This window comes from Sebastes fasciatus, chromosome 18 (genome assembly GCF_043250625.1).
Source record: "Sebastes fasciatus isolate fSebFas1 chromosome 18, fSebFas1.pri, whole genome shotgun sequence".
Taxonomy (NCBI): Eukaryota; Metazoa; Chordata; class Actinopteri; order Perciformes; family Sebastidae; genus Sebastes; species Sebastes fasciatus.
In genome coordinates, this window is record NC_133812.1 from 20,130,223 (window position 1) to 20,145,486 (window position 15,264).

A 15,264-nucleotide genomic window follows, 5' to 3' on the forward strand; every position below is an offset into this window, starting at 1 on the left:
CAAGTAAAATCATAAAGTAAAAATAATGGATAAAGTATACATTAAGAACAAATAACATAGAATTAAGAAAAAATCCATATTAAAATCAGTGCTCATATTTGCAGCATGCACATATATATCAATAAACACTGCAGCAGCATCAAAAGGTCTCTATTCTCTTCTACATCAGTGGTGGAGATTTGAATTTTTAAGATGAAAACTCAAAGTATGTTGATGAATGTTATACATCACAGTAAAAATATACAGTGTATGTAGGAATATTATGGGGATACCAAAGAGGATAAGGAAAAAAAAAATTGTACAAAAAGATCAGTATATTTTAGCTTTGGACATTACCGGTTTGGGTTAAAATACAGTCAGTGGCCTTATTTTACAATCACTGATTGGCCGTACAATTTGTGCTATTTGTTTGCCTTTTGTTTTTATTGTCACAGTGATTCAAGGACTGTTGTAATGTGGTGAGGTGTGTAAATTGGTCCAACCTGCTTCAGATCACAGAGCGGTATATTTATATCCTTTGGTGTTACAGACCTATAGGGTTTAATTGAATTTTTTGTATTTGGGCTGGCAGGTAGGCTTAAAAAAAACAAAAGAACAAACAGAGCAGGATTTTTTTATAATTTTATTAAATGTCACAGCAAATGCAGGTTAACCAGCATCGACCCCACTCACTCCGATTTCATCCGCTCAGCTGGAAGAGGAAATCATTTTATTTGTAAAGCGCTTGATAGCTATATCCCTCTATATAAATAAAGAAAAGCAAAATACAAGCATGCAGTTAAAAGACCGAACTTGTGTTATGTGTAGTGAGGAGTTTGTTACCACAGTGGTAGAGTCTGTTCAGTCTCTATGTCCAGGTGGCTCAGATGTGTCCTCTGACCTATGTGCACTCCGCTCTGCTTCGACAACAGAGTCGGACTTCCATCTTTACTGAAAAAAATACCTGCAACAAAACAATAGAAATATCTTGTTCACCCTGTTCAATATTATCCCATTAAGCAGATAAAAAGCTACCCAGGATTAGTCACTGATGACTAAATAATTGACCTGAAATATAAACAAAAATTAATTTTTATATAGATGACTGAGCTATGTTCCCCAACCTCCTGGAGCATTTTGAATTGGTGTCATTAGAACTGTTGTATGGAGTCATAGGAGTGCCATAAATAGGAATAAATCTGTGAAAGAATAAGAAAATAATGGAATAATAATGGAATGGAAATATAAAGACAAATAAAATATAAGCATTTTCTTTTATTTTCAAATTTATTTTTGTATTTCTAAAACTAGATATTTTTCATTATTTTTTTAAATAACAATAGAGTAATTTACATGCAAAAAAATAATATAAGTGTGCAGGAATTGACCCACCCAAAGCCAGTTGATTGACAGCTTGGCCTTTCAAGGAATAGCAAAAGCAATAGGGAAAAGAATATTTTATAAAAAAATTAATAAATACAGAAATATATATTTTTATATATATATAAAATATATACAGTAAAATGATCAAATAAATGAAAATGCATGTTTCCTCATGTATTTATTTATTTGTATTTTTAATTATTTTTTAAAATTCTGTCACTTATTCCTCTTTTATATTTCCACATTTATTCTCTTATTCTATTTTAATGGCACCCCTATGACTCCATACTGTTCAACCAAGCAATGATAATCTGTTTCTCCAAATAAGTGAGGATGGGTCAGAACTTACGGTCCGTAGTGCATTATGGAGTCGAGGTCATACGTCAGGTTCAGAGTGTTTCCACTTTTCGCATTGAAGTACCTTTTTTTCCCTTAAATCAGAAATGATTTATTACGCCTTGGTCTTTTGCAACATTGCACACAAAATGAAAATACAGAAGCTTTGTCCAAATGTTTCATACTAATCTTTAAATCTAAAGCACTGTCTTATTTTCGTGTCTTTGAATGTTTCTCTCATCTAAAAAGGATAAAGTCTGCTTGTGTAGCCTTTAACCTAAAAACATGATAATGTGTCAGGACAAAAAAAAAAAGATAAAGTCTGCAGAATGTACAAACAGTTTGGTGACAGTTCGTGTTTTTTGTATACAGGGAATTAATCCGGTGTTTACCTGGCATGATGCTCTGCCACTGCACAGTGATGTATTGATCCCGGTCCTTGCGGGTGTGTTCATGATGAAGCCCCAGAGCATGAATGATCTCATGGCAGAGATTCCCCACGCTACACGAGCGGGCGTAAAATACCGACTGGGCTCCTCCTTGACAACCAACAAAGGACATACAGCTAGAGAGACAAACAGAAAGAAGCCAGTAAGACAAAAGAGTCGATTCACACAAATTATTAAAAAAAAAGCCTTTTCTCTCTTTCTACTGAAGAAATAGTCCATAATTATTTATTTTTTTAAGTTTTCCTAAATGGATCCAGAGCAACAAGGAGGGACACTGCTTTTGTATTTATTTTTGTAAATTTCAGCAGTGTTAACATCAAACCAGTAATTCAAATAATAAAGCTAAAACAAAGTGACAATTCAGTCTGGATGGTATTTGGGTGGAAAAGAATCTCAGGCTTTTAGCCAGGTCCAAGAAATGTGATCACATCCAGCCGATTAGACTGTTGTCAGGCTATTAAATAGACATTATCAGTCGCTATAAGCACCATAGATATGGGTCAATAGGGGCCTATTGCACCCGCTAGTATCACCTACTCACATGATCGATCACCAAAAGAAGATATAAAAGAATACGACAGCGACCTCTAGCGGTGCTTTTGTGCGATTCGTTATGGGGAAACTGTCGATTAAATCAATTAGTCCACAAAAATCCTATGAGTGTTAGTCGACTAAGAATTTCTTTGTTAGAGAACAGCCCTGATAATGATTATACAGGCAATAAAACAAGAACTTTCTGCATGGCTAGATAGATATAAAAGAAAATATGCTTTTTTTTGTAATCTGGGTGAACTGACCCTTTAACAGAACCATGTCTCACCCTTTGCCGTTCTTGAACTTGATGTAGTTCAGCTCTGTGGTGTGAGGTCGGCAGCGAATGCAGGTGAAAATTGAGATCATCCTGAAGGCAGCGAGGATGTTAAACTCTCGATCAGCTGACGGGAGTGAAAAGAGAGACCGATTTATCATCTGCACTTAACTTACATTAGATCTGGTTACAACCACATTAACAACAACAACCCATCCAGCTCATTACTGATGGTGTACGGCACGATGGCGTCTGACCACACGTACTGCACAGCATTCCTGTCTTCCTGTAGACAGCCACAACAGTTAGGCATTACTGACAGTTCCACATACAAACTTCTAGTCTTCTAAAGCTAATATTTAGTGCAAAATTATTAATATCAAGTGTGTGTTCCTCTTTTTTTCCCCTCATGTTGGAGACATTTCTTCCAGTCTTAAGGTGAAAAAATACATATTTCTTCCAGCCATCTGGGGAAAAAAAACAAAAGTTCTCCATCTTACCGGAATCAAAATGTCTCCCTCTTGGACAATCATGTCTTCTTCAAGCTCTACAACATGATAAACTGGACATGTCACTGGAAAAAAAGATTATATTTAACATGTGTAACATATTTTGAGTTTACCTTCCAAGGTTTCTGCACTTCTGTTTTGCTGTGGCTCAAGCATTGAAACAACCATATCTACAGAAATCTGAGAATTTAATCACATTGTTTTAAACACAAAATTAAATTCAAAGTCTTAAAAAACTAATATGCACCAACCTGTTGCAGGATTAGTTGCATTCTGGGTGTAATTTAAGTGGACAACAGTAACTGAAAAGCAGAAATCCAATCAAATATAGGAAGTAACAGGGTAATTTTATATTGATTGATTTTTGCATGTTCCACGTGTATAAAATATACTAGATAACATACCTTTCAAAGCTCCTGTAGTCGCTGGCTTCAGCATGTCAAGCATTGAAGCGACAGTAACATTATCTACAAAAAAATCAGGGAATTCCTTATAAATAATTTGTATATTTTAGCAAATGTAAAAATTAATCCAATGAACACCAACCTGTTGCATTACAGGTAGTCTTCTGGGTTGGATGTACGGGGACACCAACAACAACTGCATCGAAATAGAGAGTAAGTAATCATCATTATTTAGCAGAATATGAAGTTTGAATGCTTCAGTTTGTACCGGTAGACGTGCAGATGAAGACCAGAAGCCACATAGTGCAACACAACCTTAACAAAGACAGAAGCTGTGAACCCAAAACACCTCTGCTGGCTTTCTGACAGACATCTGATCACCATCAGGCTTCTCATCAGGTGTCATCACTTCACTCTAATTATGAGCTCTGAGCTCTCAGTCTGAACTGTAGAGGGCGCCACAGTAGATGGATCAGTGATGCTGAATATCCATTCACAACACATTGGTGTTTGCCATTACTAGGCTTTAACCTTTCTGCTTTCATGTTGGTGATGGGGCAACGGTGGAATCATACTTTTATTCCTTCTGTTCATACTGCCCATTAAAGGGTAACTTTGGTATTTTTCAACCTGGACCCTATCTCACCATGTTGTTGTGTCTAGGTGACTAATTGGGCCAACAATTTCTGAAACTGGTCCAGTATTGAGGGAGAGCGCTGTAACCGGTAGCCGCGAAAACGAGCTGCGAGGGCAAATGAGCAGCGTCAATGCAACGTTACGTCCACTAAAAGTGCTTGTTTCTGCCACTGACATGCTCAGATTGTTATTATAAGTGTCTGAAAACATTATGGAAAGGACATTATGCAAAGGAAAATGCTCCAAACAATACTTCAAAAGGGAGCTTTTTTAGTATGAATTTTGGAAATGTAATGAAAACATGTAAATAAAAGATAAAACCCCTTTTTCAGCAACTGAGAATATAGCTGAGGGAAAGTACCTAAATATCCAACTCTGTTTAGACAGCTGGCCCTGAATAAGCAGTCTTCTCTCAGTTAATGATGAGTGAGAGTTTTAGTGGTGGTGCAACATGAACACTAGAGGGTGCAATATGACAGCTGAAGCACCTGAAGGATGTCAATATTATAATTGTGTTTCAGGAAATCTTTCTCCCAGAATGAGGACTGACTCTTAACATACTGAATTATAATTAAATGATAATGTTATATATATGGTTATGGTTATGGTTACATGGTTTGGGTCTGAATGAGACAGTATTAGAGCAGACTTGCTTTGTACAGCACCATTTAGGGTTAAAGGTCTTTTGCCTGTCCATGTGCCATGAGGAATGCTGCCTTCAGGTACCACTGAACATGCAGCACTACATGTGTAACTAGAAAAGCTGCATACCTGTTCTTTTTGTTGGCAAACACCTGTTTACTTAATACCACTAGGAGGTGAATGATGCGCTGTTGTTGTCATCAGTAATGCTGCATTCATGTCCAATGGAAAATGTTGTACATTTCAACTTTTCGGTTGTGTACTAGTTAATACTTGTTATTTATACTCAATGTGATGGACCTGAGAGTATATGACAGTTATTTTGGATGTCTTGAATTCTAAATTTTATTTTTTACCACTCACAATGTTGTTTGCTTATGATTTCCCAGAAGTCTTTATAGATATTTAAATCAATATCCTCCTCACAAACACTAACCATACACTTCCACGCAACACACACTTGTCTTTTTTGATATATTTACTGTATTGTTATTGTTGTTATTATTTATATCTTGTCCTAATTGTTTGTTATCACTATTATGAGGTCATATTACTTCTTTATATTAATCTTGTCTCTGGGTGGAGGCTTCAGATAAGCCCAGTGGGTTTTTTGCCTCTTCCTGCACTGTATATTATTCATTTATTTTATTGTTATGTTGTATAGTCTTAAATTGTGCAAAGAAAATTAACAATAAACAATAAACAACTTGAATTTACATCACTAATATATCAGAAACACATATTTCAAAGAGAAAGAAAGAAAATACCTGGAGATGTGGACACTGAACTGTACATCATAGTTACCTAAAGGGGTAAGGCCTACATGTAGGACACTTCGACCGGAGGATTGAACTGCAAATCCTGTGATTAGTAGACGACCTACTCTACCTCCTCTTAAGCCACAGCCGCCCCCACTCCAGCAAGTTATTAGTGCACTTCCATAAAGTTTGGAGACTTAGAAAAGATTGATTTTATAAAGAATTGTCAAAATCTTTGCAGCACAGGCTGAAATATCTAGTGTCAAGTATAGGTCAATAACCCAACAACACTATAAGATACATTTCCCTGAAGGTAAATCAATAGTGTTGTTCATTAGATCATCATCCCTGCCTGGTAAATGCACATGTAATTCAAGCTCTACACCCCCAGTGTGTAACACAGACTTTCTGCTAACAAAATTGTAGTCTTCAAACCTAAACTGACAAAAACATTAAACATTTTTAATATAATAAAAATAAATAGAGTATATATGTGCAGGAATTGACTACTTAGCATGTGCAGAAAGGCCCACCCAAAGCCAGTTGATTCTCCAGTTTTTCCCACAGACAGTGAAGGTGTCATCAGTCAACAACATGAGATGTCATAAGTTCAATAAATAGGAATAAATCTGTTAAAGAATAAGAAAATAATGGAATGGAAATATAAAGACAAATAATAAAATATAAGCATTTTCTTATATTTATTTTGTATTTATTTATAAATTTATAATACTAAATTTTCTTTATTTAAAAAAAAAAAAAAAATAGAGTAATTTACATGCAAAAAAATGAATATATATGTGCAGGAATTGACTGCTCAGCATGTGCACAAAGGCAGTGAAGGTGTCATCAGTCAGCATCATGAGATGTCATGTGATAGCCATACCTGCAACAAAACAATAGAAATATCTTGTTTACCCTGTTCAATATTATCCCATTAAGCAGTTAAAAAGCTATCCAGGATTAATCACTGAGGACTAAATAATTCAACTGAAATATAGACAAAAATGCATTTTTATATAGATGACTGAGCTATGTTCCCCAACCTCCTGGAGCATCTTGAACTGGGGTCATTACAACTGTTGAATGGAGTCATAGGAGTGCAATAAATAGGAATAAATCTATAAAAGAATAAGAAAATAATGGAATAATAATGGAATGGAAATATAAAGACAAATAATAAAATATAAGCATTTTCTTATATTTATTTTGTATTTATTTATACATTTCTAATACTACATATTTTTTTATTATTTAAAAAAAAATAGAGTAATTTACAAATAATAATAATAATAAATTAAATGAATATATAATAAATTAAATGAATATATAATAAATTAAATGAATATATAATAAATTAAATGAATATATGTGTGCAGGAATTGACTACTCAGCATGTGCAGAAAGGCCCACCCAAAGGCAGTTGATTCTCCAGTTTTTTCCCACAGACAGTGAAGGTGTCATCAGTCAGCATCATGAGATGTCATAAGTTTAATAAATAGGAATACATCTGTAAAAGAATAAGAAAATAATGGAATGGAAATATAAAGACAAATAATAAAATACAAGCATTTTCTTATATTTATTTTGTATTTATTTATACATTTCTAATACTACATATTTTTTTATTATTAAAAAAAAAATAGAGTAATTTACAAATAATAATAATAATAATAAATGAATTGAATATATAATAAATTAAATGAATATATGTGTGCAGGAATTGACTACTCAGCATGTGCAGAAAGACCCACCCAAAGCCAGTCGAGTCTTCAGTTTTTCCCACAGACAATGAATGCGTCACCACTCAGCATCATGAGGTGTCATGTGATGTCCTGTCATGTGGTGCGTTCACTTCCTTACTGATTTGCTCCAGCAGAGCAGCAGATAGACTCTCTCTCTCTCTCTGCCGTATCATGTCGTCTTAGTTTTAGGCTTTACCCAGCGCTATAAACATGTTATTTCAGTGTAAATCTAATCTTTCCCCCTTTCTGAAGCTGGCTCTTTGGTTAGTGGTGAGTCTGGGATGTGTATCGGTCCTTTCTGGAGCAGCAGAAGAGGACAGCAGCAGTCCGTGGTACCAGGACCTCTGCAGGTAGAGCTAACAAACACACACCTCCAGCAGCTAGCTGCTAACGTTGACATGGAAACTGTCATGTAACTAGCTATCTGCTACGTGTTAGCAACGTTAATAGACATGACTCAGAGGAGGACATGCCAGCAGCCTCTCCATAACAGCATGTAGTCATATCATAGCTAATAGAAAGATAACAAGCTGTAGTTATCTGGAGCTCTGTTCAGGCAGCTGCTGCTCAAATATTGACACAGCAATAATAAACCAGTAATTTTGTCATTTTCTGCTTCAAAAATCATTGATAAATGATAACCAGTGAGTTAATAACCAGTAAGGTTTGCATGTTATTATTTCCTTGTTTTGTTTTGGTGGCATTTGCAGGAATAGTTCACAAGATTACCTCATGAGGGATAATTCAAGTTATATTATGTCTAGCTATTTGTTGTTATGTGTGGCCACTTTTACTATTTTTCTAAATGCAACATAAAATGAGTAACAGGAAAACATTAGTGTATGTTCAGTTTCCATGCAAATAAGAAATTCATTGTTAATTGACATGACTCAGAGGAGGACATGACAGCCTCCTCCATAAAGCAGCCATAACAGCATGTAGTTATATCATAAGATTAAATGATATTACTATATATTCCCCTCCCCTCCCCCCTTTTTATTTTCTATTGACTTATTTTCTTATTTAATTTATTATTACTTGTATTTTTGTATTATTATTTTATTTTATTTTTTTGTTATGTGTTTTTTTTTAACTCTATTCTTTCTTTTATTATTATTATTATTATTATTATTATTATTATTATTATTATTATTTATTTTCTTAATTTTATTGTTATTTTTTTTGTTTTTGTTGTGTTTTTTTTTTTTTTTTTAACCTTTCTTTTTATCATTATTATTATTATTATTATTATTATTATTTATTTTCTTAATTTTATTATTATTGTTTTTTTTGTTTTGTTATGTGTGTTTTTTTTGTTTTTTTTAACTCTATTCTTTCTTTTTATCATTATCATTATTATTATTATTATTATTATTATTATTTCTTTTCTTAATTTTATTGCAATTTTGAATGTTGAAGTTGTTTTCTCTAGTGTACTTTATAAGTTTGTCTATAAGCTCATCTACTTAAAAAATGGTTTATAAAACTATTGTAATTACAAACTGTAAATTGCATAAATGAAAACAACCTTGAATAAAGAAGAAAAAAGTAAAATAAAGATTACAAGCTGTAGTTGTGTAGAGCTCTGTTCAGGCAGCTGCTGTTCAAATATTGACTCAGCAGCAATAAGCCAGGAATGATAACCAGTGAGTGAGTTAACCAGTAAGGTTGCAAGCCAACCTGCATGTTATTACTTCCTTGTTTTGGTGCCATTTGCATTTGCAGAAGTAGTTCACAAGATTACTTCCTGAGGGATAATTCAAGACTGTTATGTCTATATTGTTGACTAGCTGTTTTGTTGTTACGTGTGGCCCCTTTTACTTTTTTAAATGCAACATAAACTCAACACAAAAATGACTCATAAGTGTCACAAGGAAAACATTAGTGTAGGTTCAGTTTCCATGCAAATAAGAAATTACTCATGGGTGACAAGACAAACTATTAACAATAACTAACTAAAACTGCAACACACAATGGCTCCTCAGGCTTACTGTTATCTTCATGATTGATTAATCAATGAGTCGTTTGATCTATAAAATGTCAGGAAATAATGAATAATACACATCACAGTTTCCTAAAACCAAAGGTGACGTCGTCAAATTGCTTGTCAAGTCCATTATATTTATATAGCCCTATCTCACAAATTTGCCTCAGGGGGCTTTCTAATCTGTACAGCATATCACAGCCTCTGTCCTTTATCACTCTTGCATTGGTCATATGGAGATATAGGAGATAAGTTAAATATATTCAGTTTATAACTACATGAGACAAAGAAAAGCAGCAAATCCACGCATTTGAGAAGCTGTCATTTTTTGCTAAAATTATACAATTATCCAAACAGTTGCAGATTATTCTTACGTCAATCAACTATTGTTTCAGCTCCACAAGACAATTTTGATTTACAAGAATCAATCAAATTTAGAGAATACACTGTATAAGACTGAATATTGTGGTGCGGAAAATGCCCAACATTTGCTGCTACAGTTTTTTCAAATGTGAAGATTTGCTTTTCCTCTATTTTCAGAAATGTAAAGACTGAACAACTAATTTATTAATCAAAAACTAATTAGGTAATACTATAGGTTCCGCTCTCACCATTGTTACCATTGTAGACAGCTCTGTATATCCACAATAAGGAAGAAGTCTCTAAACTGAAACTGATCAGATGCTGCAGGGCTGAGACCTAATGTGTGTCTGATATGAGTGTGCCTAAATGTTTCTCCATAATTCTTCTTTACTTCATCTCTTCTATTTCTTGTGTTGCAGTTATAAATGGGAGGCCATAGACCAGGATAATAAAGTGAGCTACACGCTAAAGCTCTGCGAGTCTTCACCATCAACCAGCTGCGGCCCCGGCGCCGCTGTCTGCGCCCGGAACCTCACCACCAATGCAAACCAGTCTGTCGGTGAGTACAACCCACTGGTGCACACTTACCTTTACAGGACAGTCTGATATGGCACCCAGCCCATTATACTGCTCTGTTAAAATGTTTTTAGGTTATCTTTATTGTCTCACAAGCGGGAATATATCATATCTTGAGGTCAGAGGTCAAGGGACCCTTTGAAAATGGGTTTTCCTCTCCAGAATTTAGCGCAACACTGAAGCGTTATTTAGCGTTCTTCTCGACAAGCTAACATGACATGGTTGGTACCATCTAGGTTCATATGATAACAGTATCTTCACTCCAGCTTTAAGACTGAGCTGCTACAACCTCTGTAAGACAGAATAGCGGTTGGATTGTTAAGAGGTTATTAGTTTATATAATAATTGATACTTGACGTTCGTGTATTGATACAATATTGCCACTCAAAATATTGCAATACCATGCTGTATTGATTTTATTTCCCCTACCCCTACCAAGGACGCATATACAATCATGCAAGTGTGCAAGTGTGCAAACGAAGTGCAAAAAGGTGCAGCCAGAGTGCTATATGCTATTAAGCTATTAAGCGTATCAATAGCACTTGTGACGAAGGAGACGTGGAATCTACTAGTTCTCCTAACGGGTGCCCTGAAATGAAATCCACAGGGCAAAAGCTTAAACTGAGTGAGTAGTGAGTATTAAGGTGCATGTGAGCTGGTCTTTGACTCTGATGTCTTATGACAACCACACAGCAGAACATTTCACGGCTCTTTAGTGACACTGTCTGCCGGAACGAATCTACATCCTGGAGGCTGTTGTGTTTATATAGCTGTAGTGTCATTGTGGTGGTGTTTTGGTCACAGTTTGGTCATCTTGGCCACACACACTCCATCTAGTCTGTTTCTGTGTGAGGCATGAAATTAGCTTTGGGGGATATATTGGCAGAAATGGAATATAATATTCGTAACTATGTTTTCATTAGTGTATAATCACCTGAAATGAAGCGTCGTTGTGTTTACGCTCGCTAAGTATGAGCCCTTCATATCTACATAGGGAGCGGGTCCTCAGGTATTGTCGGTACGTCTCTGCTGTATGTCTGAGAGGATAAGACGTGTCACCACTGTTGGTTTGCTTAGTGACAGAGAGCATCATCAAACATGCACAGATCTAATTCCTGTTGCTGTCATGACCGCTGAGGAGTTTTCTAGATGCTTTATTGATTAGGCTTTCAGAGCTTTATCAGTACATTAGCAGATCTGATCTCTGTGCTGATGAGGCTGAATCTGCTGCTGCTGTGTGTCAGCAAGATCCACATCTCTGTCTCAGACCAGCACCTCTTCACTGCAAGCTGGAAGTCAGGCAGGAGCTACACCTTTTTAGATGCTCAGTTATTTACATTAACATTATTTAGTAAGACTTTACTCAATCAGCAACTTTAAGCTTAATTGAGAATACATCAAATTAAGTTACCTAAAGCTAGCCGGCAGCTAAACTAGTGCTATTAAGTTACAACAGTAGCCGGATGCTGACTGTTTGGGTTGCTGTGTACTACACATTATGAACAGAAGGCAAATCAGCTTGTAGTAAAACAAAGATTACATTGTCAAACTGTGTTAATTGGTATGAATGTTAAGTTTGATAAATTAGTAATTAAGGATTTGTGCCAATATTTCTAATGATCAATTTCATATAAATTCTGTCGTAGTATTTCTTCCTGTCCAGTTCATTGGTGGTTAACCTGCAGTGTTTGTATTAACTATTGGAGCTTGATCTGCTTCCTCCGCTTCAAACCTGACCTTCAGTGAACAGAGAAGCCCTGATCTTTATTTAATCACGCTGGCGTAAATGAATTAAACCTAATTTAAGGCAGTGGCTGTCATGCCTTCTGTTTGGAAGCAGAATAAGAATCTCGCCCCTCCCTCCCTGTAAACCAATTTAAATGTAATAATATTAGTAGAGCTGAATCAATTAGTCGATTAACCGAACAAATTTAATAACATGTTAATAGTTTCAGTTGTTTTATCAAATAAAATTGCCAAATATTTGCTGCTTCCAGCTTCTTAAATGTGAGAAATCGCTGCTTTGTGGACTGTTAATCAGACAAAACAAAGCATTTGAAGACATCAACTTGAGCTCTTGTGATGGGGTGATTGTATGTAAATGTTAGTTGCAGCTATAGAACTTATTAACCAAAAGTCAAGCTGAATGTTATTTTATTGAAAGGACATTATCAAGAACACAAACTTTGTGTTTCCTTCCACCTTTTAAAAAAAAAAAAAAAAAAGATAATCGATTTATCGTTTAAGTGATTTATTATAATTTATTTTTGGGAGCAAATTTTATGTTTCCAGCTTCTCAAATGTCAGGAATCACTGCTTTTTGTTGATTTCTATGATAGTAAGCTGAACATGTTGAGTTTTAGACTGTTGGTTGGTCAAAACAAGCATTTTGAAGACATCACTTTGGGGTTTGGGAAATTGTGAGGGTCTTTTTCTTCCACTATTTTGCAAATTATTTGACACAAATGTCAAGGCTTTGTGTCTGAATCTAAAAGACACCTGATATATTTACAGTGAACCTCAGATATGGGCTTAATTTATTGATTTCAGGTTAAACCGTTTTCTTGAATTGTCTTTCTTCTCTTCCTTGTCAAACATCTCACCATCTGCGTTTTTGCTGAATGAAACTCGCCAACTTCCCTTGCTGGGGTGAAAGCCCTCTTTGTTGTTCATTGTTTCCACATCAATCAGATTCACTCAATTTTAGTTCTGCTCCACATTTTTCCACCCCCCAAGCAATGAGCCTCCTGGGGAGGAGCGCCCCACAGTTTTTGTAAACCACTAATTAAAGGTTTGTTTAGCCCAGGGGAGCAATGTGCTGATCCCATTATCATTCATCAACAGACACAGATTTGTGATGCATTTTGAGTGGTTGCAATGCGAGCAACCAGGCATCAGGTTTTGGTTACCTTTTATATTTTGAGTAATTAAGATACTAATTATTAATAATGAAAAATGTGATAAAAGAATACAAGTTGTATTACAGTAATCAACATAGAATGTATATAAGAAGTGGATATAGTTGGCTATGATATCTAGCATGCTAAATATCTGGACCTGTCGGGGACTCCGGCAACGAGCTACAGCCAATGAGAGCGCGAGACACGAGTTGAGCGGAAACCTGTGGGAGGAGGGATTGCCTGTAACAGTAGAGGAACTTACTGTATGTGATGTATTTGTAACACGGAGCAAAGTTGTTGTTGCACCTAGAGGAATACATAAGTAAAAAAGAGTGTGGAAACCAGGCTACTTTGTGAACACATGTGCCAACAACAACATCAGCAATGTGTCTAGTGTATGGTATCACGTCATTTACTGTGTATTTCACGCGTGTTTTAGTGAGAAAATGTAGTTTGGAGACGTCATCTCGGATTTCTTCCGGGGAACGATCTTGTAGTGTGTGACGTCCTGTCGCCGGTCAGTCATGTAGTGTGAAAACCACAACGACTAAACACTCCCGATTACAAGACAGCAGGTTGTGTAGTGTGAACAGTACTGCGATATGACGACTTTGAAAGTCTTGTAGTTTGAACTTGGCTTTAGTCGATTAGTCAACTAAACGGTAGTTTTGGTCTTGGTTCTTAAGTCGATTAGTCGTTTTTATCTATTTTTTTCATACTGTACTTACATACTTATTTCCAAGAAACTTATGAGCACATCTCTGCTTTTGTGTGATTCTTTGTGGAGAATCTCAGTTTCACAGATCTGTCAGTTAAAGCAACTAATCGATTAGTCGACTAAGAATTTCTTTGGTCGAGGACAGCCTTAATAGAAAGAATAAAGGTGATCTAGGCAAACTAGCTACAATTTTCATTCTTCAAATTAATGTATTATCCATTTTGTCCATCTTGCTATGTATATATCACCTCTCAACTTTCCCAGTGGTCACAATCAGTGCTTTTGTTGCAGAAATGGTGTCACGATGTCACAGTTCATGCTGTGTAATCATATTAAGACCATATGCCAAATGTCACGTTAGCTACTGTTAATATCAAACATTATAGGCCTGCGCAAATTCTTCTCTAAAGATGACTTACATTTTGCCGTGATTATTTGGGGCTGTTTCTCAAATTCAGTTGCATCACGGTCTTTGATTTTGCCCGTGACCTTTCTAAAGACGACAAGCTGCCAGACGGAGTTATTTCAGTGTCCCACAACAACAACTCGTCCTGCAGTGTGAGGTCGTGACCTTCGCCTGGTGACAAATTGGTGTCTGGTAGCTCTCAGCATGTCATCCGACTCTGAGGGTGACAAAGAGCTGAAAACTGCTGACTCATGGTGTTGTTGTTGTAGGGAATACTTCCCAACTTATTTTATCAACATGTCCTAACTAGATTTGAGTTCTCTTTCAAGAGGAAGATCACGTATGGAAAGTGAAAGAACGGCAAACAAGAAGCAGGGTGGTCAGATGAGTTTCAGTTTAATCATGCTGGCTGACTTATCACATGACACAGGAACACATCATCAAGCAGAAACGCTCTCAAACACAAATAGACACAAATGTCACGCTCTGCTCACTCACCAGCTCTCTCTCTCTCTGTGTACTCCTTACTCAAGGTTTTATTCATGCTGTCTTGACTCAGAAACCTCAGATCCTCACAAACAGATTTATGTCTTTTGTTCTTCCTCAAGTCAAAATCTTTGGAGTAACAAATATCTCACCTGTATTGAATTGAAAAGTGCCTGTAAAAC

The 15,264-nt window shown here is 35.8% G+C and overlaps 1 protein-coding gene and 1 pseudogene across 1 annotated transcript in view; one reads left to right on the forward strand and one right to left on the reverse strand.

Moving 5' to 3' along the window:
* Positions 1-757: 757 nt before the first annotated feature.
* Positions 758-4,170, reverse strand: LOC141756608 (hatching enzyme 1.2-like; annotated as a pseudogene).
* Positions 4,171-7,762: 3,592 nt separating this feature from the next.
* The window catches only part of igf2r (insulin-like growth factor 2 receptor), a 43,549-nt gene continuing 36,047 nt past the window's right edge, over positions 7,763-15,264 (forward strand). The window contains exons 1-2 of the mRNA XM_074616450.1: positions 7,763-7,999; positions 10,416-10,555. Of these exons, the coding sequence (XP_074472551.1) occupies positions 7,860-7,999; positions 10,416-10,555 (280 nt within the window). The 5' untranslated portion in view covers positions 7,763-7,859. The remainder of the gene's footprint in view (positions 8,000-10,415; positions 10,556-15,264) is intronic.